The following is a 24,531-nucleotide window of genomic DNA, read 5'->3' as shown; positions in this document are numbered from 1 at the left end:
GTCCGTGTTGCGTAGAACTCACTTTGTGTTCTTGGTCCTTTTTCTCTGTTAATGCTTCATTTACTTCTCAGAAAGTTTTTTTTACAACCTACAATATTTTATTACCAGGTTAGCAATCTATAGCAACCATTACGGAAGGATTCACTAAGATGCTTTCTCTAATAGGAAAAGTATCAAGAGGTAGGAAAAATTGAGTATATGGACTGAGCCTAAATGTTCCGTCGTGAAATGGTAGACTGTTTAAATCCAGCTCTCATCACTCTGCTACGCCAGAGCTGCCCTACCAGTCCGTAAAAACGTTAGCAAAATCCAAGTGTCTTACTCGCTGGACCGTTTTACAGCACTTGACATGGTTTACCCTTCTTTCTAGGAGATATTTCCTTCTTTCAGTGTCCGTGGTGTCCCGTCTGTATGTTGGTTACCAAATCTGAATGCCCAGTCCCAGCCACTCCCTTGGGCTCTGGGTGCACGCGCTCGCCTGCTTACCCAGGCTCTGCGTGGGTGTCTCTGAGACTCTCAGATTCTCTGTGCCTAAAACCGGCCGATCATCTAATTGCTCCCTGCCACCTCCTTGTGCTCTGTTCCGCTGTTTATCCGGTCACCCAGGGCAGAGTCCCAGTCAAGCAACACTTCTTTCTCCCTCCATCCTCCCACCCCCAGTGCCTGTTAAAGGTCAATACGTTCAGACCCCTTTCTTCTCCTGGTCTCCACATTCATCACCCGGATTCGCACCTCCTCTGCCTCTCATCTTCTCCCTCCTGTCTATGGAGCATGCTCCCAAAAATGATTTTTTTTTTTTTTTAAGATTTTATCTATTTGTTTGACAGAGATCACAAGTAGGCAGAGAGGCAGGCAGAGAGAGAGGTGGAAGCAGGCTCCCTGCTGAGCAGAGCGCCCGATGCAGGACTTGATCCCAGGACCCTAGGATCATGACCTGAGCCGAAGGCAGAGGCTTTAACCCACTGAGCCACTCAGGTGCCCCCAGAAATGATCTTTTTGAAATGCAGAACTGATCGTGCCTTTCCCTACCCAACAGCCCGCGGTGGCTTGTTCTTGTTGCAGAGATTCAGAGTATTCAGTATAAGTCGTGTGTTCATCGGGAACTGGCCTTTTTCTGCGGCTCAGGCCTTGTCCTTTGTCACTTGCTGTTTCTCGCCTCTGGGTCTTCACACCCCACCCTCTGCCAGAGCCTGTACCCAGAGCGCCCCCCTAGCTCTCCGTCCTGGGGCTCCCCACAGCACCACGCAGGCAGCTCTCCCCTGGTGAGTTCCTGCTCCTCTGTCAGGCCTCAGATTAGTCAGCATCGCCACAGCAGACCTCTCTGGGCCCAGGAGCGGGTTACACCTCCAGGCAGATGTTCTCTCAGAGGAGTGCCCTGTGCTCCCCTGTTGGAACACTTCTCACCCATTATCATAACTCCTTCATGTCTCGCTGGCTGCTGTATCTTCAGCACTAGACATGGGTGTTCGGCAAATATCTGTCTGTTCCACTTCATTTTCCAAAAATCTCGTTGAAGGTTTAGGTCAGTGACATGTGGAGTTGTAGTATACAGTCACAACAACATTATGAATTTTCCATGTGAAATTTCTTGGTTTAAGTTGCTCCTGATACTAAATTTGCCATTTTTACCATTCTGAGCATTCCATGTTTTTAAAATACTAATGTATCTTAAAGCCACATTCTTTGGATAAATTCGAAAATTCTACTTAAGAATAGAGAATATTTGGTGTACTTACATAGGTGCAATTTATTATATGTCAGTTATGCCTCAGTAAAGTTGCTTAAAAATCATTGAAGTGGTGGGGGTGCCTGGCTGGTGCCGTTGGCTAAGCATCTGAGTCTTGATTTTGGTTTAGCTCATGAACTCAGGGTTGTGAGATCGAGCCCCCCACATTGCGTTCCATGCTGAGTATGGAGTCTGCTTAGAGTTTCTCTCTCCCTCTCCCTCTGTGTGTCCCCCTTCTCTCTGTTTCTCTCTCACAAATAAATAAGTACCTTTAAAAATAAAATCACTTAAGTGCTATTTTTTTTGAATATTTTTCAAGGTCTGGCTTACCATCTGAAAGTTTCCTCTGAACCTTGTGCTTGTAAATGTGTATACAGACTGTTTGGGTGGGGGAAATAGCAGAAGTGTATTTGGGTGGCTCTTTAACAGTATAGTTAGTGTGTTGAAGAATAAGAGTGTGAGGAGGGTGCATATCCTTTTTTACTCTTAAGGCTTTGAGGGGGAAAGAGGTGCTATTACTTACAGTTATTTCGCTCAACTAAAAGTTGATAATTGTAGGATTATGAATTTGGCAAAATGTCTGCATGTGAGAAGTAGTTCTTACACCATTATAAGGAAGAAAAATTAGAGTAGCTTTTGTTTTGTTGTGTCAGTGCTGCACTGTCTTATGTGATGTAGTCGTAATGATCATGCTAAAAATAAATGTTGCTAGAAGACTCAGAAATAACAGTGAATATGATTTATAGTTGCTCAGATGTGACTGTCTTTGGGAAGTGGTTTCACATACAGTGCACGAACGCACGGGGTGATGATCTAACGGTGTGCTGCATAGGCGCGGTCTAAGTTCTACTTTGGATTAGGGTCACTGGGCGGGCTCGGCAGGAGAATGCTATGCTCTAGTATGTGTTAATTTCAGCAAGAAATGTTACAGATTGTTGCACATAGTAAAGGAGATGAAGAAGTGGGACTGGCGGTTCAGTTGGCTTTGTAGCTGGTGGAGCGGCATCAGGAATGCTGGTTGCTGCTCTGCCATCCCTCCAGGGGCGGCTTTGGGGCGAGCTCTGGGCCTCCGCTGTTAGCCTTGTTCCAGCTTTACCAGTAACGCACGGCACGGAGGGACAGCTGTTACTGCAGTGACAGAATCTAGGTTCAGGATGCTGTTTTTAGGCGCAAGTGATAATGAGAATGTAGAAGGGGAAGATGTAAAGTGGGTTTTTATATAAAATCACAAGGTATGGAACGTTTGTTACAGTATGTTTTGAGTCCAACACGAAAGGCACAGGAAGTGAGCTTGTTTCGTCAGAGGCGCATGTCCTTGTAGACGGTGGTCTTCGGGTTAAGACGGCCAGTTTGATCTTAATCACCCCAGGGTGTGCGGTCACAAGGCCCACCCAGAGCCATCAGGCAGCCAGCCGTTGTGGGAACTGTGACCCAGGAGAGAAGCTCTGAGGAGGGAGGGGAGTCGTGATGGGTATCTTCAGATATTTAAAATGCTGCCTCACCGGGGTGCGCGGGTGGCTCAGTGGGTTGAGCCTCTCTCTGCCTTCAGCTCAGGTCATGATCTCAGGGTCCTGAGATCGAGCCCCGCATTGGGCTCTCTGCTCAGCAGGGAGCCTGCTTCCCCCTCTCTCTCTGCCTGCCTCTCTGCCTATTTGTGATTGATTTCTCTCTGTCCAATAAATAAATCTTTAAAAAAAAAAAATGCTGCCTCACCATAATGCTTGTCCCAAGGAGAAAAAGTAGGATCAGTAGATCGGTTCATTCTGAGGAAGGCCTAGCTCAGGGTTGTCAGTATTCAGACTAAAGTCTCCGTGTTGGATGCGTTCGTTCTAATTTTTGTAATGGATTACTAGAATGAGAAACTGTTAAAGGGAAATGTTCAGTATTAAAATGTTGGCAAAGAAGTCAAATCTGTTTAATGTAATGATACACTTTCTACCTGTACTTTCTAAAATTAGGAACAATTTGTCGTTTTTATTGAAAAAAATTTTTTCAGGCCTTTGGCATTTTTGTAGAATCTTAATATGAGAATATCAGTATGAGTAACAAATTCCGAGTTTTCTTTCCTCAAATTTTAGCTTACGTTTTTTAACGATAGTTATATTTCTTTAACTTTGGGGAATTGCTCAGGGCAAAATAAGATGCGTAATGAAAGGAAAGAGGATTTACAGAGTTGAGGGTTAAAGGAGGCTCACGTTGTTGGCTGTACGACCTGACACCATTGGCTGCAGCTCGGAGCGCACCCCTTGCTCGGCCGCCAAGTGGGCGCGAACCTTCGAGCTCCTGAGGAGGAGTCAAGGAGAGGCACGTGGACGCGCCTGGCAAACAGCAGGTACTCAGGACACGTTGTTACTAATCACTGTTGCCCCAGAAGCAGCTGTCCTGTCACTACTTTTCCACCCGCAGTTATCAACTGCCGTCTCTCTCTCTTCCCGCTCCTTTAATTTCACCAGGCTGGTGGCAGCTTTAGTAAAAGTCAACATTTGTGGACTTGTTCCTGCTGAGACCTGTCTTCCTGGAGGAGCAAAAGTTTGTGAAGAGACATTTTTAAAGCTTTGTGGCTATTTTTCTTGTGTTCTTCCATCTGAGTTTCTTTTTGCCATTGTTAATTGGGGGCAGAGAATTTGCTGCCACCCACGCCAGGTGAACTGGCACTGCTCGGGGGCTGCCCGCCGGCCTCCCTCTTCTCCGAGGCCTCTTTCACCTTCTTGGAACCCCCAGATCTGTCGGAGAAAAGCCTGGGGGACGAGGACAGGAGGCCTCCCTCTCCTGGACCAGTGGTGCTCCAATACCTCGGTTGAAATTAAAAAGGAAATCCCAGAGGGAAATGGTGCTTTTGCAGCATTGTCAATAATTTCCTTCTCGCTCGTCCCAGTCAGCTGTCACACATGAAGGACTCTGTTATTCCAAGCAGGCAAGAATTGCCCAAGTGGAGGAGAAGTGTTATATCTGTGTTCTGATAAATTTTGCCACCAACAAACGGGTAATTCTGGGTGACTCACTGTTTTGAAGTTAATGAAATCACAGATAAATGAAAATTAACTGTGGTAGACCTTTCCTTCCTTCTGATTACACGTGAAAAGTGGAGGAGGAGAACATAGTGGTGCAAGAATCCACTGTATGTTCTCCGCAGCCGATTTTGAGAGAATTTCTCAATTCCTTTTTCTTTCTCCTCTGCATCTGCCCACATCCTCTGAGCTGTATGGCAGGTGATGATTTCTTAGTCTCAGGCTGACCGTATCCAATCAAGAAGGAGCTTCCTGTCGTGCTCACCCCCTGTCATTTTTCAGTTCTGGAAACCCGGGTCCAGAGCGGCCAAGTCGCCATCCCACATTGCTCAGGGAGGCAGTGGCACACCGAGGAACAGAAAGAACCTTTGATTTTCACCCTGGGACCTTGTGTTCCTGCAGGGACCGAACTGACTGTTGGGAGGGATCAGTTAGCCGTGCCCAGTCTCATGCTGACGCCTTATGTTCACTTTGGGGTTATAGGAAAAATACTTAGTAGAAATAGACTCCTCCCCCCGCAACCCCTCCCCGCACCTCCCCGTGGTGCTTACTGGCTTTCGGTGTTCTGTTTGGGTCGTTAGCATCCCACTAGGTGGTGTCCTAATTCAGAAATTTGACTGTGGGGCCTTGAGACGGGGCTCTGCTCTACCTAAATGAAAGGAGCTGAAGAGACCTGACCCATAAGAATTACTTAAATAATTTGGATGAGGTGTTAGATCTTATAATTAAGTAAATGAAGGGAAAATTTAATTTGTGAACAGAAATACTGTAATTGAATTAGAATGCATAAAATATTCTGGAATCTTTAAGAACTTTTGTTGGTCCTGTGGTATGAACAGAGTAAAGGACTGGTTGCTTCTCTTGAAGAATTTGGGACTCCTTTTGTGGATCGAGAGTGGGATGGAGGACACAGAAGGGAGATACGATTAATCTTGTAAATAACTACTATGGTAAGAGGCTGGAAATAAGTATATTTTACTATAAGTTCCCAAAATTTAAGAGAAGGGAGGATTTTCTCAAAACAAAAATTCGTAGCTCTCAACTCTGGTTTGGATGTAAAACGATTGGTTGCTGTGTTTCAAACTCCTAACAGAATAACTGTTCAGTGGTTCCAGATGTTTTTGATAAAAACTTGGAATTGTCACAGCAGCAGCCAAAGCACAGGACTGCGGATTCTGTCTTGTGTGGAAAGTGCTGAGCGGATCCAAAGGGGAAAGCAGAACAGACGCGCGTCCCCTTCCTTCCCCCCGCCACGAGTATTTGTTCCCTATCCAGAGTGTTCATCCTACAAGAAGAAACAATACAGAAGGACAGTTCTAAATCTTTGTCGTAGGTTTCTGTGTGCAGAAGGAGTAGGAAACCTAGATTTCCAGCCTCTGGCACAAAGTCAGCAGATCGCCAGAAATAAAAAAGGTTAGTTAGGTCTCAAAACATTTCAGGCAATCGCATTATTTTGAAGCCGGTTTCTCTTTAATTCCATAACGTCTTGAGGACAGAGACCTTGTTATTTGTTTGCCTTCCCTGCAAGGCACAGAATTTCTGTTAAAGCAATACAGACCGTGTGCGTTTAAGTCAGTAAGCACTTAGATGGGGTCGGGAGTAGGAAGCCTCTCTGGTGACTGAGCATCTCTGGTCCCCTGAGAGATGCCTGGGAACCTTGCAAGCAGGAAACATTTGCTTCTAATTAAAACAGAAGGGAGTGGCAGGAGGAATAAACCATGTGGAGGACAGAGGGGAGCTGGCCTTGTATTCATATGGAGAGGAGGGGGGTTCTGAATTACAGCTTGATGAAAGTTCATACAGAAGAGGTGATAAAACTAGCCATTTTCCCATATCCTAAAGCCTGATGGATCTTCCCATTTGCGCTATGGACCACAGAGTCTCAACGTATTTGTAAAGTCCTGGCCAGGTTCCCACCCTTTTAGTAAGTCTGAGCAACAATTTTATTTACAACTTTTTAATCTCTCTCTAATCATCCTGTTTCTACTGTTTTCCATGCTCACTCTAGTGAAAAGCAACATCTGTTTCACTGTTAGTGTTGGTAACATCACAGAGCCAGGGCTCACTGGAGGCATGTGGGGAGGGGGAGGCCGTCCACCTGCCTTGGATGACACAGTGAGGGGTGGGGAGGATCGAGGCTCCACGTTGGGCACAGCTAGGGCCGCAGTGTAGTGGTAGGTGAGGAAAGGTTTTGCTATCTCATAGGGTTTGCTGCACTTCTCTCCTTTGGCTAGTTAGCAACACGAACGCCTGGCCTGAGGAAATGGTGACTCATCAGACCTTCTCCACCCCTTTCATAAAACTCCTGAAAAACCTTGTTACCACCTCTGTTTGCAATACTCTTGTTTTGAACTGCTTGAAATCTCTTGTCTTCCTCTCCCCTGTGGTATCTGAAGCCCCTCACTCACATTCTTCAGGTCTGGCTGAGGACTCCCCTGGCCCCTTGAGGAAAATGGTGGCAGCCTAATGCTCCTAAAGGATAAGATCTTATTCTTTGCTTTCTCCACTCTTTCCCCCCTTTCTGCTTCCCTCAGTTCCTTCTCTTCCCCTCCCAGATCACTTACCAACCAAGCTGAGAGGGTGTCTGAAGTAAGGATGAATTCTGGAGTAGGCTGCCCGGAGGCTGTGGCACAGGACTGGGGGGGAGGGGGTCTCAGTGACATAGAAGTGACAGAGCCAGGCAAAGGCTCAGCCAGTGCCCGTGAAAGCCCTGAAGGGGGAAGCGGTCCTGGCCTAGGTGACCCTCCTCGCTCAGAAGTATTGACACATGGACCCATTCATTCTACTCCTTTTTTCTTGAATTGTCTTTAAAGCCCCTTCTGTCACTCATTTTCTGCCCCGCCGACCCTCTGCCCCCCACCCCCCCCCAAAAAAGGGAAGAAGAATGAACCATTCTTGAAAGATTTTTAAACCATATCAGGCACTTTTGTAGCCACTTCTGGATTCTAGAGACATAGCCCTGAAATACTTGGCTAACATTTTTCTCATATTAAATCATGGGTTTGCATTTGGCAGGGAGCTGCGTGTGCGCCTTGGGTAGTTTCCATTTTCTATACTTCGTGGAACAGATAAGTACGTTGTACTTGCTCGTGATGTTTAGGATGACATCCTCCCCCTTTTATTATCGCACTGCTCGGACATCAAAGCGTTCAAGTTGCATCTTGCAATGCCTGCCAGAGCCTTTTTCATAGGGGACAGTGTGAGGAGGAGGAGGAGGAGGAGGAGGAGGAGGAGGAGGAGGAGGAAGTGGGTTGGAAAAGGAAGCCTTGTTTTTCTCTTCTCCGTCTGTGGATGAATCATGTTCCCACTGCAATTAGGTTTTCAAACCTCCAAGGCTGCTGGTGCGGAGCTGAAAGGGCGAGTAGTGACGTTCCTGAGGGTGAGGGAGAAGGGGGGCTGGGGTGGGGAAGGGCCAGCGCCCGAGGAGGGAGGAGGGAGGAGAGCAGGAGGAGTGGTCTTTCTTTTCGCCTTTCCTCTGCTGTCAGTAGAGATGTTCAGCTGAAATCAGAACCAAGCCCCACTGTCTGGTGAGCAAGAGGCCGACTCCAAGGACTCTACTTTGAACAGAATCTCCAAGCTTCTACTGGTTTTTGGTTTGGGTTTTTTTTTCTGTGAAGGAAAAAATTTACCTTCCTTCTCTCTTCTCTCTCTCTCTCTCTCTTTTTCTTTTTGTAAGCAGGAACAGAATTTAATGAGAGAATGAGAATGTTTTCGTGCCGTCCCTTTGAAATTGAGTTGTTTTACCTTTTTCTCTCTTTTGCTTTTCCTGACAAAGTGCAGACTGGATTTTTATTGCCTGCTTTGGGCTTTTCCCCCACGTGCGTCGGCCATTATGCGTAGCCGGTTCATTCTTAATTTTTCTACTGGAGTTGTCGCCAGTGATGGAAACGCTGCGCGCTTCTCTTTCACTCGGGATCTGCATAAAGTAGAACATCAGGAGGCACTTACTGTTTATATTATGAATTACAAATTTATCACCCCGGTGCTCTGAAGTCGCCAGAAAGTCTTCCATCCGTTCAAGGAATTGGATTCCACTTGGTTTCTTTTTAATCAGTTTTGGACCCTTTGAGGGTTTTATAGAGAGAGCAGTCTGGAAGGCACAGATCTCCAGCTCAGCGTGCGAACTTTGGAACTCTGGACCTGGGGGAGTGCAGTTTGAACAAAAATGTATGAGCGGCACAAGAGGCGCTACAGCCTGTGTGACATCTCCAAGGTGGACAGGACAGTGGATGTGGTGTTGCTGAAGGTAAGGGGCCACACCTCCCAGAGCCCACAGCTCTCAAGCGCCTTTATCTCTTCGCATCCGGTAACTGAGCGCCTGGCTGCCCTCTCCGGGGAGGAGGGCTTGAGAGGATGTGTGAAAAGTCAGGAACAGAGGGGCGAGGTTGATGATTTTAAGGTTCTCGAAAGAGTGTCTGAACAGGGACTGGGGGGGGGGGTTAAGAATCAGTCTTGAGCCGCACTTAAACTGTTGAGACATCATTTTGTTTACTTTAACATGCGTTCTTAAGCTCAGGAGAACCTCATACTCTGAAAATCACAGCGGGAGAAATTCATCTTCAGAGTTGCTCTTTCCTAAGATGCCTCTGTCTGTCCCACTGTCCCTGTTACCCCCACCCGCTCCCCCTCCCCTGCTCCAGCCCCACCTGTCTGGGCATCGCTCCCTGTTGGCCTCCTTTTCTGCCTTTTCTCTGAATCTTTCCTCTCTCGTCTTCCGCTGTCTCTTGTAACTCTGTAGGGGCAGGAAGGACGTTTTTTCCCTTTGGAGGGGTCCCCAGCCTGTTTGTTAAAGTTGCAAAGTGGTGCTCCCGCCTTGGTTTGACTGCTTTTCGTGGACTTTGTTGGTAGCTGTATTTGTTTTCTCGGCGTTGGTGATGTCGCTGTCTAAGCAGGATGGGGGTGGAGACTCTGAACAGCTAATTGCTCACAGAGGGCGTCCTTGAATCTAAAATTAGTAAGGACTCCTCCAGCCATAAGATGGGAGTCTGGGAATGTTGGACGACTCCAGGAGCACTTTTTGGAAGTTTAGCCATTTTCTGGCAAAGGCAGGGGAAATTGGAAGCCAACCAAGGGCTTCACAGATGCCAAAGAACCTCAGTACCTAAGCTTGTGGAAGTGTAAAGCTGGTGGGGTGTAGGCGGAGTGGTAACGTGTCGCCCTGGTCAAGGAAATTTTGGAACTGTGTTATCGATTTATCAATTCAGTTTATTACTTGAGACTTCCTAAACTTTTTCGCTGGTCCACTGAGGCCCAGAAATGGGTCTAGAAGGCTAGTCACAGAAACCAGTGACATACACTGTGGATGAGGGGCCAGGTAGGAGTCGTGATTTGTGACAGAGTGGTGTCTCTGTCCTTCCTGATTACGGTCAGGTGCTTGTCCGACTTGCCAGGCCTAAGCTGAGAGCAGTTTGGGACTTGGCATTTTGAATATGTTCCAAGATGTAATCAGTTTTAGTTCCTCCGAAACATGATTACCTCTGTGAAAGCACAGTGGTGTTTTAAAATTTTTGTCCTCATAGAGATATATTTAGGAGAGCTCAGTTTTTAGGACCTTTATACGCTTGACTCTTAATGATCTTAGATTTTACTTGTCTAAGTAAAGAGAAAGAAGTGATAAAAGGAGGGAGAGTAGAACATCCCAGTCTGGTTGTCACAGCGAGTATCAACACATTTAAAATAATGCTAAAATGCGTAGTACCCTGAACCGTAGCCGGGAAGGAAAGCCTTTATGAGTGGAGCTAAATCTGCGTGGGCTTACTGGCCCTGGAGACGCTGTTTTACAGTTTAACGAAACACTTCCACGTATGTTATTTCATTTGAGACTTTCTGCTCGGGCAGCAGCTGTTCTGTCCACACACCTGCCCCCACGCATGCTCACATGAAGAGCCCAAGTCTTCCCTTGGTCTCTTGAGCCAAGTGAGGAGTATGAAATACTTGACTGACCAAGATGTGATTTTTTTTTCCCCCACAAGGCCACAACTAATGAAGGATAATTAGTTTTTTAGGTGAATTTGCTTGTATTCTTTTTTTTTTTTTTTGTACCATGCTGCCAACTGTATAGTGAAGGTGTTTTAGTAGAGAAAACTTCACTTCTCAGAAAATAGGCATTCGTTACAAATGGAGTCCTGAAAATAGTGTGTTTGAAATAAAATAACTAAGTTTCGTGTTAATTTTTTTGCTTTAGAGAAGAAGGTGACATTCTTGGGAGCCGTACATTAAAACGTTATTAATGGCACGTTCGATGCCAGCTAAATCCAAGGGGTACACAGTTCTTTAGAATCCTCCTCTTGGGACGCCTGGGTGGCTCAGTTAGTTAAGCGGCTGCCTTCGGCTCAGGTCACGATCCCAGGGTCGTGGGGTCGAGTCCCACATCAGGCTCCTTGCTCAGCAGGGAGCCTGCTTCTCCCTCTGCGTCTGCCTGCCTCTCTGTCTGCCTGTGCTCACTCTCTCTGACAAATAAATAAATAAAATCTTTAAAAAAAAAAATCCTCCTCTTGCTCAAAGACAGACAATAAACAGAGAAATTAAAAGGTAGGGATTACTGTAAGTTGCTTGACAGGAATAAGCAGTGGGCCATATAGGAAGTAATCAGAAGGCCTGTTTTAGATAAAAGGTGTTTCTGAAGTGTTGCCATTTAAACAGCTGATCTCCAAAGGATAGAAGGATGCCCGCGCTACCAAGGGAACGTGTTCTGGCGAGAAGGAACAGTAAATGCAGAGACCCTGAGGTCCTCAGGAAGCAGTGGCCGGGCCACCATGACGGGGGCACACTGAGCAGACGGGGGAGCGGTATCCAAAGAGTCGTAAGTGGGAGAGAAAAGCAGGGCCTCGACGGCCACGAGGACTTGGCTGTGTTCGGATATGTTACTTCTCAAATCATGTTTTGAAGAGGTGCTTCTGGTCGTGTGGGAATGAGCTAGGCCGCCATTATGGCAGCCTGGGGCACGGTAACTTGGTTTTGTGGTCCGAAGTGGGAAGAGGCGGATGGGTATGAGATCCAGGCTTTTCATTTTTACATTCCTAGTGTTTGTCTCATTTTACATATGGAAAAACAGACGGGGATAGTCAGTAATTTTCCAAAGGTCTCACAGCTCATGTGTAATAGGTAATAGGATGCAAACCCAGATCTGATTGTTTCCAAACTTCATGTGTTTTCTTGCTATCGTAGACCTCCTCTTCAAGTCAGCAGTGCACATGAATATGAATGTGTGAATCAGTTTTCTCTTTTCTTTTTTTTTTAAGATTTTATTTATTTATTTGACAGAGAGAAAGATCACAAGCAGGCAGAGAGGCAGGCAGAGAGAGAGGAGGAAGCAGACTCCCCGCTGAGCAGAGAGCCCGATGCGGGGCTCGATCCCAGGACCCTGAGATCATGGAGCCACCCAGGTGCCCCGTGAATCAGTTTTCATATAAATACATATGTGTTTCTTTTCTATTTTATTATTTATTTATTTATTTAAGTAGGCTCCTTCATGAGGGTTGAACTCACCACGGCACTGATATCAAGAGTCAGACACTTAACTGACCGAGCCACTATTTCCCTAGTGGAAATAGTCTTAGAAACTCTGTCGATTGCTTCTTTCCCAGGGCAGGAATTCCTTCCATAACACATAAGGCAGATTCGTGACCTCATATAAATTTATTTTGGTGCACAATTTTTTGCAGATTTTTTCCATAATTCTTTTTTTTTTAAATCATTCAGAAGTATTCTCCAATTATCTTTCACTTTGAACTTCGGTATCATTAATCCGTGTTTTTTAAAAAAATATTATATTTGGGTATATATGCCACTCTGTTCTCAAGTGGTCATGTGTGTGTTCTCACTCCACTTTTGTCCGTAGAAATTTGCACTTTTATACAAATGAGTTCATAATTTTTTCATTTCTTCACTATTTCTAAATACTGAAAACAATATTCCTTGTTTGTATTAAATGCTCAAGAAGTTCTGTTAATTGAATGAATTACTCTTTTAGGACTCCTAAGTAAGGATTCCTACGCATCATGGTACATAGGCTGTAGTTAATATACTGAAAGGTTGGCGTAAGAACACAGAGATGGAGGAGGACAGTAAACACAAAATTTAGGCTGTGGGCCCGCTGCTGTGGGATTCCACATTTACGACGCAGGCCTTCCATCGGCATCCCAGTAATTCGCTGCAGATTAGCTTCACCATTCTCGTCCCGGTTATATAGCCATGCTTTTTTTGGCTTGTGCTGCAATCCGATCTTTTCCCTTGGTCAGTTCTATAGAGTTTGTTTCATGGTAGCTCTCCTGCATCAAGGCCTTGCCTTAAGATTTCCCTAAAGTTGCATACGTTTTCAGTCTTTGTCCTCAGATCAGCTCTTGCTTCCCACCATCGGCCTCCAACAACCCTGAAATTTTACCTCCTTTCTGAATTCTTTGCTAAATAATAAGGCATACGTTAACAGTATTCCTTGGTCACTTACCCCTCCAGCCCCCGGCCCAGTACACACACACTCATTGCTCTCCCTCACTATATGATATTCCCTTGACCACCCCCTCTCTTTGTGTATAACTTCTTGCTCCTATGATAAGAGGTTGGTTACTATGAATCACATGCTCAAAATGGGAAATGGAAGAATTTTATTCTCAGCAGGAACCCATTGGTACCAACATGCCTATTTTTGTCAGCATCCTTCAAAAAGCTAGTAGGGAACTCACAAGCTGGTGAAAGAAGTTTTCACCTAATGTAGCTCAGTAGCTAAACTCATGGTGAGTATTCCCGAGACCCATGTTAACACAAGAGGACACTACATATCTGAAACTTTCTGCAAAACTAGCATACCAGAAAGAAGATCATCAGAATCTAGGATTGATTGCTGATGTAAACTGATTGTAGTCCAAGGCCCATTCTGTTTTACTAATTACTAATTTTATAACTTTAGGTACCTGGAAAAATATTGCCTACTAATAATAATATTCTTCGTGTTATTGATGGTTTATTGAGAACATACTTCATAGCTAGTAATTAAAAGTGTCTGGTGAATGCTTAAAAGATTTGCAGCCATGTTTTGTGTGCACTGAATGAAAATATTTGCAGAGGACAGCCCCATCCCTATCCATGATGTTTGGGCAGGCCACATGACCTCATTAGCTAAAGCTCAGAGGAGTAATTTGTCTTTAAGTATAGTGTCATTTTCCCGAGAAATACTCCCATCCTTCATAAGTTTGCTTTCTCTAAGACAGTTCGACCTTGCGTCAAACGAAAGATGCAAGGAGACTCAGGACTGAGGACAACTGCACACATCTGCCCAGTTGCAGTCTGATTCCCTGAAAAGATTTGACTCAAGTATTGGCTTCTCTGTCCGGATGGTGGGTTTTTGCTTCCTTTCGTTCAGCTTGTAACTCTGGCTGGATCTCCTGAGACAGTTGCAGAGGAAGTAAATATGAGCAATGGCCGGGAAGGCTGGGTGTAACCCTGAGCTTGTATTATTAGGATGTTCAGATATAAACAGTAGGAGAAATGCTGCCAAAAACAAAAGGCAGTTCCCTCTCTGTTGGAAATATGTACAGCTCTATTTTCAGACTGATGGGAACACAATGTGGGTGTAGTTCAGATGCTCTCAAGGAGTCCCAGGCTTCGTGGCAGGAACAAAGAATTACCTGCACGGCCCTGGCCTTTCTTCTGACCTTCCATTGCCCCATGTTCCATGTGCCTTGTAGTCCCCCCGAATTTTGGATGTTGAATACCCGTGGTGTCCGTGATCTAGGGATCCTGGAGATAGTGTGGACAAAAGACTAAGTTTGGTTTCTAGCTAAAGAATCATAAATGGGGTCAGAGCCAGAAAGTTTTTTGGTAACTTCTCCCTCCCAAAAACATGGATATGTAATAGCAGAGTGTCTACCTTCCTCTATCTTCCTCACTTCCAGCCACTTGCTAAACAAAATTTCTTCCCTCTTCTACCCATCCAGTCTGTTGCCAGTCCTGCGTCTTGCTCATACTAGCTCAAAGATTCCATAGGGCAAAATCTGGAGAGAGAGGCTCATAATCATCTTCATTGGTCTCTTTAAAACTCAAATTATTAACGTCTCAACACTATTGTTTCTTCCTTTTCTGTCTCCTAATTCTGCTAAGAATCAGAATCTGGCCAAGCCTAGTCTCAGAGCCGGGTAGGAAGAGTGTTGATAGTACAGAGAACCAGCTTATCATCCGTTTATGGAGAAATCTCGATCTTAGAGGTCACCTTTTGGAAAAGAGACTAACAGGCAAACAGGTGTGTTACCATGTTTGTACTCAGGACTTGGCGTTCTATCTGGCCTATAGGAAGCACTCTGAATGTTCCCAGTGTAGCCACATAGTTCAGTCTTTAAGTTGTCTCTTGGTGTGAATGAGAAAGAAACAGTTGTTGAAGAACAGCACCAAGACAAGGGCCGACTTATCTGTGATATCAGATTCTGAAACAGGGCAGAAGGACGGGGGAGATGTTTTGTAACCCAGTTTATATCTCTTAAGCAGTTTATTTATATGGTAAGAACGATATGTTCACACAAGAAGACAGTATGCTTGGTGTTGCTGTCACTGTCTACAGGATGTGGTGGAAAATACTGATACGTGTTTTGACATTCTTTCTGCACTTGGTACACATGGCGTTGGCCTCTGGTTAATGGCATTGACCGTGATTGGTAGCATCTGGCCCAGAATTCCAGCTGTGCCCCTGACTGTGTGGGCTGCTTGACCACTTTTGTCTAAACAGGCTTGCTTATCTCTAATTACTGCATGCTTTTTTTTCTTTCTCTTTCTTTCTTTTCTTCCTTTTCTTTCTTTCTTTCTTTTTTTGTGGGAGCACCCATGACACAGAACTTACCCCAGTAGGTGTACAGGTCAGTGGTGCCACAGTACATTTGCACTGTTGCGGAACTCTCACCGCCGTCTGTCTCCAGAACTTTCTTGTCTTTGCAAACTGAGACTCTACCCATTAAATAACAATTCCACGTTTCTCTTTCCCTACTCCTTGTTTCTGGAAACCGCCATTCTGGGTTGTTCTATTTTGTTGTCCCTGTGAGTTTGACTACTCTGGTTAGCTCATATGCGTTAAATTATACGGTATTTGTACTTGGCTGACTGGCTGTACTTGACCTTGTACTTGTACTTGACCCTCCTGTCTGTAGGGTCAGCTGTGTCGTGGCACATGTCAAAGGTTCCTTCCTTTTTAAGGGTAAACGGTAGTCCGCTGTATGCGCATACCACATTTTGTGTATCCATCCATCTGTTGATGGACATTTGGGGTATTTTCACCTTTTATCTCTTATGAACAGCGCTACTGTGGACATTGGTGTACAAATATCCGCTCGAGTCCCTGCTGTCGGTTCTTTTCAGCATATACCCAGAAGTGGGATTGCTGGATCGGCTGTGTCTGACATTCCCACCAGCGGTGCACAGGGTTCTGACTTCTCTGTGCCCTCGCCAACACTTGTTATTTCCTCGGTGGTTTTTTGGAGGTGAGGAGGCGATCGTAGCCACCCTAATGGCTGTGATACAGCGTCTCATTGTGGTTTTGACTTATGTGCATTTCCCTAATGCACACTCACTTTTGCACTGGTTATATTTGTAAGAGGCCAGAAGTAGGAGCTTTCCAGGCTGCCTCATGTCGCCCTCTTTGAAAGACATCAGAACACTTGAGACTCTGCGTGGTCGGACAGAGTGCGTCGTCATACTCTTCCCCATGGGATTTCCTGTCTGTTACATGGTGAATTTTGACCGCTTTTGCTTATTTTGTGGATTCTACCGTGTGTGCTAGCGTGCTGATCTGCTGCTGCTTCTGTCTGCGGAGGACTCCTCCCCAGCCCATCTGCGCGCTGCTGCTAGGCTAGTCCAGTTTCAGTCCCCGCTGGTCTCTGTGTCCTGATGCTCCCTACTCCCTTCCTCCGCACTACCCCATTTTATCGGTACACTTCTAGCGTTAACTTCCTGGCGTAGTACTGCTCTCACTCCCTTGCTTCTGTAATGGGGGGAAGGGTCCACCCTTGCTCAAGAATAAAGTCTAGATTCGCTGTAGCCATACCCTCCATTCTTCTTTCTGGGAACTGTTGGGCTTTTTGTGCTCCTCAGAGAATCTATGGAAAAGGTCTGTCATCAGGGTTCCAAGGGTGTGCTCCAGAACCACTGACTGGACACACACCTGTGTTTCTCGTAAGGGTTCCATGGCTTCCCTCAGATTCTTGGAAGGAGTCTGGGCCACGAAAGGCTATGAATTCCAGCTCTGAAGTGTCCTAACTGATGGCTCATCCTTTTTTTCCACGTGGCTGGAATTCCCTGCCTCCCCACCCCTCTCCAGAGCATCCTGTCCCCTTTTAAGGCCCACCTCATAGACCACCAGCTTTGCTAAGCTTTTCTCAATTATCTGAACCAGAGATTATCTTTTTTTTTTTTTTAAATTCTGGGAGCTTCCTTACTTCTTTAGGTTTCCGGTACTCATACACCTATTGTATTTCAGTGACTACTCAGTGTTTCCCAGGCTGTGGTCCACGGTTGGTGGAGTCATGTCACATGGTTATTTACCTCTGTCATCCTGGGGTACGGGAGGCAAATGTAACCCATGGCATTTCTAATTCAAAAGGGTTCCTCACACTTATGAACTGTGAGAACCACCCTGCCAACTGTAGTCAGATCCCATCTTACTCATGTCTGTTGCTATGCCTTTGCACTCTTTCTTGTGTAAGGCGGGTGCCCCCAAAATGGTGCGTGGCCAGCTGTGTGGACGGATGTGCATGGCGCTAACCGCCAGGGAGCTTCAGGAAGCCTTCTTAGGCCACATTTCCCCATCCTTCCCTGGTGAAAAAGTCTTGATTTACCTGAAACCTGAACATTTTTCTAGATAGGTTTTACTGTTACATGTTTGTAAATGAGCCCTAATTCGGAAGAAGGAACCAGCTGACAGCTGCGTTGTGGCCAGATTTGCTAAAGTGTCTTGTGTCCATAGAGATGGTGCGTCTCCTCAGCGCATCGCTGTTAATTAGCTGTCGGTGACCGAAGCAGGCATCTGGACAGACAGCCCAAAACAGACAGAAAACATTTCTCTCAGTGGCCGCATTCTGATATTCAGAAACTTGGCACCCAGAGTTCCATATATTAGTTGTTTCATTTTCATATTTTGTTTTCTAAATATTTTTGTCCAAAGTAAACTGGGACTCTGTTTTCCAACTAATCGCCTCCAGAGATCTGAATTATACTTCGCCAGACTGTTTCAGTTTAGTATTGTTATTAAAACTCGTTTAAACAATTGTTGAATTCCAAGACAAAGGAAAAAGTCAGAAGAGGCACTTGTGGGGCTGAGGAGAAAAACGCCCTCGCCGTTTGTGAGTTCGTCCTGACTGGCCCAGTTCCTCTGCGTCCGCTGCCTCGGGTGGGTGGGTTTGTTTATGGATCTGGTAAACGGAGGCAGAGTGATAACCCTGATGGCTCTCAGTCCTAACTTTTCATTCTCTGTAAAGTCACTGCGGATGATGAATTCAAAGGTTTGTCATTAAGCATCCACCGTAAAATCCACACTCGTTACTCGGTTGGGAAACCCACGGAATTAAGATGTGCTTCTCTTAGGAAGCTCAGCCTTCGGAGCAGACGCCGTCGCCAGTACAGTTAGTCCGCGAGGATACTGTCCGCAAATCTAGCCTCGCGGAGCGTGTGTGGGCTCCTCCGAAATGGCATCGTGCCTCCTCCTGGGGCAGGAGAGAAGTCCAGTCCAGCTGACGGTATTTTATAAACTTAAGTACTGTGAATCTAGAGATATCAAGAGGTGTTTACAGTTTTAATTCTGATCTTACCTGTTCTGTTAAATAAAACGTGCCCTTTCCAAAGTCACGAGAAATGTCACAATTGCCCAGTTTGGTAACTTCTAACTTTTATCTCCTCCCACATCTCTGCAGCAGTTGGCACCACGGACCTACCTTCTCTTCTCAGCCCTCTGCTTCCTTAACTTGTGTGAAACCAAAGCTCTCTGAATTCTTCTGCTTCTACAAGGGTGTGGCAGTCTCTGATTCCCCACTCGCTGTGTTGTGCAATGCCTTGCCTGCAGCCGAAGCAGAGAGTCGTTAACTCTGGCCTCGGGTCTCTCTTTGTCATTTGTGACTTGGCCAGAAATATGCACAGCATTTACAACGTGATTACGCCTTACGGTGTTCCACTCATTCTCCTTTCTGTTAATTACAGCTCACGTTGTCCCAGGCAGCACACATCTCAGTGCATTCAAGGCCCACAGTAACCAACCACTTCCACATCTCTCTCACATAAACTGGGAATCCTTGCAGGACACTTTCTTGACTACTGCTGCTTTTAAGGCTTCATAGAATGATTTGATATATAGGAGATATTTAATACTTTTTTTTTTAATTAAATAAGGAGAAAGGCAAACCTAAGGGTGATGCACATTACATCTTCATACTGTCTTCCTTTCCTAGAAAGTAACCAACAGATTAAAATATATTTTCCATTTAAAAAATATATACTCCCAGGGCATCTGGGTGGCTCATTCAGTTAAGCGTCTGCCTTCCGTTTGGGTCATGATCCCAGGGTCCTGGGATTGATTAAGCCTGGCATCCTGCTTCCCTGCTCAGCTGGGAGTCTGCTTCTCCTCCACCCAACCCCGCCACCCCCACTCATACACTCTCTTGTGCTCGCTTTCTCTCAAATAAATAAAATCTTTAAATATACACACACACACTCCCATGAGATACAACTTCACACCTCCTAGGATGGCTACAATTAGACAGATAAACAGACAAGAACAATTACAAGGGTTGGCACAGATACAGAAAGATAAAACACCAGTACGTTGCTGGTAGGGACATCAAAAGGTGCAGGCCCTTTGGAGAAGTCTGGCAGTTCCTCAGAATGTTAAACGTGAAGGTATCACATGACATAGCAGTTTCACTCCTAGGTGTAAACCCAGGAGAAGTGAAAACACACCCAAACAAAAAGTCGTACATGGATTTTCATAGCAAGCATTATTCCAAACTGCTAGAAAGTGAAAACAACCCAAATGTCCATCAACTGAAGAATAAATAAATTTAAAAAATATGGGTATCCCCACACAGCGGAAGATGATTTGGTAGTAAAAGATTGAAGTACTGATACATGCTGTGACATGGGGAAACCTTGAATACCCTTTGTGAAGGAAAAGCAGCCAGTCGCCAGAGACCACATAATGTGTGGTTCCATTTCTGTGAAGTGTCTAGAGTAGGCAAATCCACAGACACAGAAAGTGGACTCAGGATTGCCCAGAACTGGGAGGTAGAGGTGGGTGGGTGCGAAGACTAGCAGATACAGTATCTTCTTGGTGGGATGAAGTCTTCTCAATTCAGACATTGGTTACCGGTTACAGGACTCTGCGAATACCCTAAGCCATTGAATCATACGCTTTAGATGAGTGAATTTTAGAGTATATGAATTACATCCCAGTAAAGATGTTAAAATGCCAAATTAAACACACATGCATGTGTGCTTGCATGTGCACAGGCACACACACACACTCCGTGTCCCGTGGTATCCTGATTTTGATCCTGGAACAGAAAAGAACATTAGTGGAAAGAGAAATGAAATCCAAATCCAGTCTAGAATTTAGCTAATGGTAATGTACCGATGTCAGTTTCCTGCTATTGACGAATGTACCAGGGTTATGTAAGATGTTCCTATTAGAGACACTGGGGAGGGAGGGGCATATAAGAACTATGTACTATCTTTTAACTTTCCTGCCAGCCTAAAGATACGATAAAATAGATTTCCCAAATTAAATTTAAAAAACAAAAAGTAATTTGTAAAGAAAAATTTGGGAAACTACTGAAAAATTAAAGTAGATATTGTTTCTTTATGTTTACTTAAGCATAATCAATGAAAAACTGAATCAGATTAAGGTTTTTCTGTCAAGAGACTTTTGCCTTCCACTGTGTTTAAATGTTTTAATACTCTTTAATATATACTCACTGTCAAAACTACGATAGGTCCAAGATTTTACCCCACTTGAAGGTTCCCAAGTTAGCCCGACAATTTCCGGAGTGCTAGCTGAAGTCACAGGGCTCCTGGGTCCCGGGACAAATGAATTTATTGCTTATTGCACAAAAAGCACCCTGCGCATCGCTTTCTTGTTGGTTCCTCTTGCTTCCCAAGTCCCCCAGGGGCACCACAGAGGAGCGCAGGAGGGCGCTGTGTCACAGTGGAGAAACCCCACCCTTAGGAAACCTCAATTTTTATAATGGGCAGTGAGCCTGCCTGATTTTTGCCCTTGACTGAGACATTATCTTTATTATGCTGGACAGTAAACAAACCTACCCTTTGCTTCGGAAAGAAACAGTATCTCTATTTTTCAAGGCTATTTGATATACAGACGTTTTGGAAAAGATAGTTTAGAACAAAAGGACAATCAGTGCCTTTGCTCACAATCAGTGCCTTTGCTAAGAGAGTCCCATGAAGACTGTTCTTCCACTATTAATATGTTCTCACCACTGTTACTCAGAAATGAGTGTATTCAGTTAAAGAGATTTGATTTAGGGGCACCTGGGTGGCTGAGTTGGTTAAGCCTCCAGCTCTTGATTTCAGCTCAGGTCATGATCTCAGGGTTGTGAGATGAAGCCCTGTGTCAGGCTCCACTCAGTGTGGAGTCTGCTTGAGATTTTCTCTCCGTCTCCCTCTGCCCTACCCCCACTCATGCTCACTCTCTTTCTCAAATAAATTAGTCTTTTAAAAAAGATTTGATTTAATCTTAATTTCATTATTACGTGTTATTTTTTATAAATATTTTAATGTTTAAATTTTGATTTAAACAATACGTGGGGCACCTGGGTGGCTCAGTTGGTTAAACGACTGCCTTCAGCTCAGGTCATGATCCCAGGGTCCTGGGATCGAGCCCTACAGCAGGCTCCCAGCTCCATGGGGAGTCTGCTTCTCCCTCTGACCTCCCCTCTCATGCTCTCTTACTCTGTCTCTCTCTCAAATAAATAAATAAATTAATTAAATTAAATAAAAACAATATGTTATTTTAGTTATGTACGTTTAATGTATTAGTTACATTATATATTTACCTATATATATTATACATTTTGCAAATTGTTTAACTTTTTTAATATATAAATGCCTAAAATGAAATGAAACGTATAGTCAGTCCCTTACATATTAAAGGCCAAGAATGTTCAGTTTACTCATTGGCTGTGGAATTGAGAGGGCAATGAAAAATATCCTAAGATAAAGAATTTTTGCAAAGGTTCCTAAAATTTTAATGAAACTAGAGGATTATAATGTTAAGGTGCTTGGGAATTATAAAAACTAAAAACATATATTGCACTTATATTTGAAGGACTTTTTTCAGTTCTGTTGGAATATAACTTTTTTTTCAGTTCTGTTGGAATATTTATATACAGTAAAGTCAATTTCGGTTCACAGTTTGATGAGTTTTGACAAATGTTTAAGTTATGTATAATAATATCAAGAAGTTATGTATAATAACTTCTGCAGTCATGGTGGGAATATTGCCATCACTCCCAAAGTTCCTTCTGTCCCCCTTGCAGTCATTCTGTTCCTCCAGTTGAATCACTAATAAACTTCTCACGCTATTTTTGCCTTTTCTAAAATACTGTATGGAACCATGTACTAGATAATGTTTTTTGTCTGGCTTTTTTTTTTTCTATGAACCTCATGATCTTGAGACTCAACCATGCTGTTTATATCAGTAGTTCATTCCTTCTTATTGTGAGTCTTTTGCATTGTATGAATGTACCACTATTTGTTTATCCATTTACCTGTTGACAGCAAATTGGGTTGTTTCTAGTTAGGGGCTATCATGAGTTAAGCTGCTCTGAGAATCCCACTAGAATTCTTTGTGCAAAGATAACGTTTTGTTTTTCTTGAATACCCATCAGTGGGATTGTTGTGTTGTGTTGTATTAAATGTCTTTTAGTGACATTATAAGAAATTGCTAACCTGTTGTCTAAAGCGGCTGTACTGTTTCGCATTCTTCTGGTAACGTATCAGTGCTCGGTTTTTCCATGTCTTTGTCAACACTTGGTATTATCAGTCTTTAATTTTAACCATTCTGATATGGACCATTACTCTTTGTGGTTTCACTTTGCTCTTTCCTGATGATTTATGATGTTGGGCACCTTTTCTGTGTTCTTTGCCAGTCACATATATTCTTTGATGAAATAATTTCTCAAGTCTTTTGCCCATTTTAAAATGTGTTGTTTGTCCTACTGTGGCATTTAAGAGGTTTTTCATAGTCATTTATAATTTAATATTTACTTTAATAATTTATATTTAATATAGTTTCTATTACTGGTCCTTCAGCAGATAGATCCTGTATAAATATTTTCTCCTAGTCTGTGGTTTGCCTTTTCATTTTCCCAACAATGCCTTTGAGGAGCAAAAAAATTTAATTTTGATGTGGTCAGTTTTTTCAGGTTTTCATGTGTGCTAAGAAATCTTTGCCTGACCCACGGTCACAAAAATATTCCCCTCCTCTAGAAGTTTTGTAGTTTTAATATTTAGGTATATTTTTAGTTCATTTTTATAGGTGATACAAGATTTGAGATTTGAGGGAGACTTATAAATATTGAGGGTTTTTTTTCCTGCCAACGTTTTTTTTGTTTGTTTGCATGTGGATACCACTTGTTGCAGGATTATTTGTTCAGAAGAATGTTCTTTTCCTGGTTGGAGTAACACTTGGCATCTTTGTCAGATATCAGTTGGCCATGTCTGTGAAGGTCTGTTTGTAGATTCTCTCTTACTCCGTTGATCTAAATGTTTGTCTTTGTGCCAGTACCACACTGGCTTGATGACTGTACCTTTTGTAATAAATCTTAGAATCAAGTAGTGATCGTTTGGGGGAGAATTCACAACTTAATAGGACTAAATTTTCTGATGTATAAACATGAGGTCTCTATTTAAGCATGCTTTAATTTTCCTCATCAATGTTTTGTGGTTTTTAGAATACAAGTCTTGCTCAGATTTTCTTAATGATTTTATATTCATTGATGCTATTGTAAATGGTATTACTTTTGTTTTTAATTTTACTAATTGTTCACTGCTAATATATAGAACTAGTGCTCCTTTTTTATATATTGACTTTATATCTTGCAGCTTTGCTAAGCTGATTTATTCCAGCAACAGTTTTGTAGATTCCTGAGGATTTTCTATGTAGGCAGTCATGCCGTCTATGAATAAAGGAAGTTTTACGTCTTCCTTTCCAGACCCCTGTGCGTTTTATTTCTTTTTCTGCTTTACTGAATTGGCTAGAAACCCCTATACAGTGTGGAATAAATGTGATGATCGTGGACATTCTTGCCTTGGTCTTGATCTCAGAGCAAAAGCATTTGGTCTTCATTAAGTATGATGCTAACTGTGGATGTTTTGTGTGTGTGTGTGTTTTTAATAGATACCCTTTATCAGGCTGAGGAATTTCGTTTCTGTTTCCAGTGTTCTATGAGTTTTATCATGAATAGATGTTTACTTTTGCCCAACACTTTCCTACATTTCTTGATAATCATTAATTTGTGGCGTTTTTGGTCTGTTAATAAATTGATTTTTCAAAATTCCTGGAATGAACTTGGTCTTGACAACTTGATCTCTTTTCTGTGTGCTAGATTCAGTATCTTAATTTTCATTCAGGATTTTGCATCTGAGTTTCTGTGGGATTTGATTTATATTTTTCTTATAATGTCTGTCTAGGTTTGGTGTCCAGGGGATGCTGGACTCATACAAATGAGTTGTGTGTTGTTCCTTCCTTTTCTATTTTGTGGAAGAATTTGTGTAGAATTGGGATTATTTCTTCCTTAAATGTTTGGTGGCATTCACCAC

General features: G+C 43.7%; 1 protein-coding gene across 1 annotated transcript in view; it reads left to right on the top strand.

Annotated features, from left to right (window-relative positions):
- Window positions 1-8,040: 8,040 nt before the first annotated feature.
- AKAP13 (A-kinase anchoring protein 13) overlaps window positions 8,041-24,531 on the top strand; it is a 113,624-nt gene continuing 97,133 nt past the window's right edge. The window contains exons 1-2 of the mRNA XM_080807551.1: window positions 8,041-8,113; window positions 8,515-8,980. Of these exons, the coding sequence (XP_080663677.1) occupies window positions 8,900-8,980 (81 nt within the window). The 5' untranslated portion in view covers window positions 8,041-8,113; window positions 8,515-8,899. The remainder of the gene's footprint in view (window positions 8,114-8,514; window positions 8,981-24,531) is intronic.

The sequence above is a fragment of the Martes martes genome (genome assembly GCF_963455335.1).
Source record: "Martes martes genome assembly, chromosome: 7".
NCBI lineage: Eukaryota > Metazoa > Chordata > Mammalia > Carnivora > Mustelidae > Martes > Martes martes.
The sequence above is the reverse complement of the archived record's forward strand: the minus strand, read 5'-3'. Positions and strand labels throughout refer to the sequence as shown.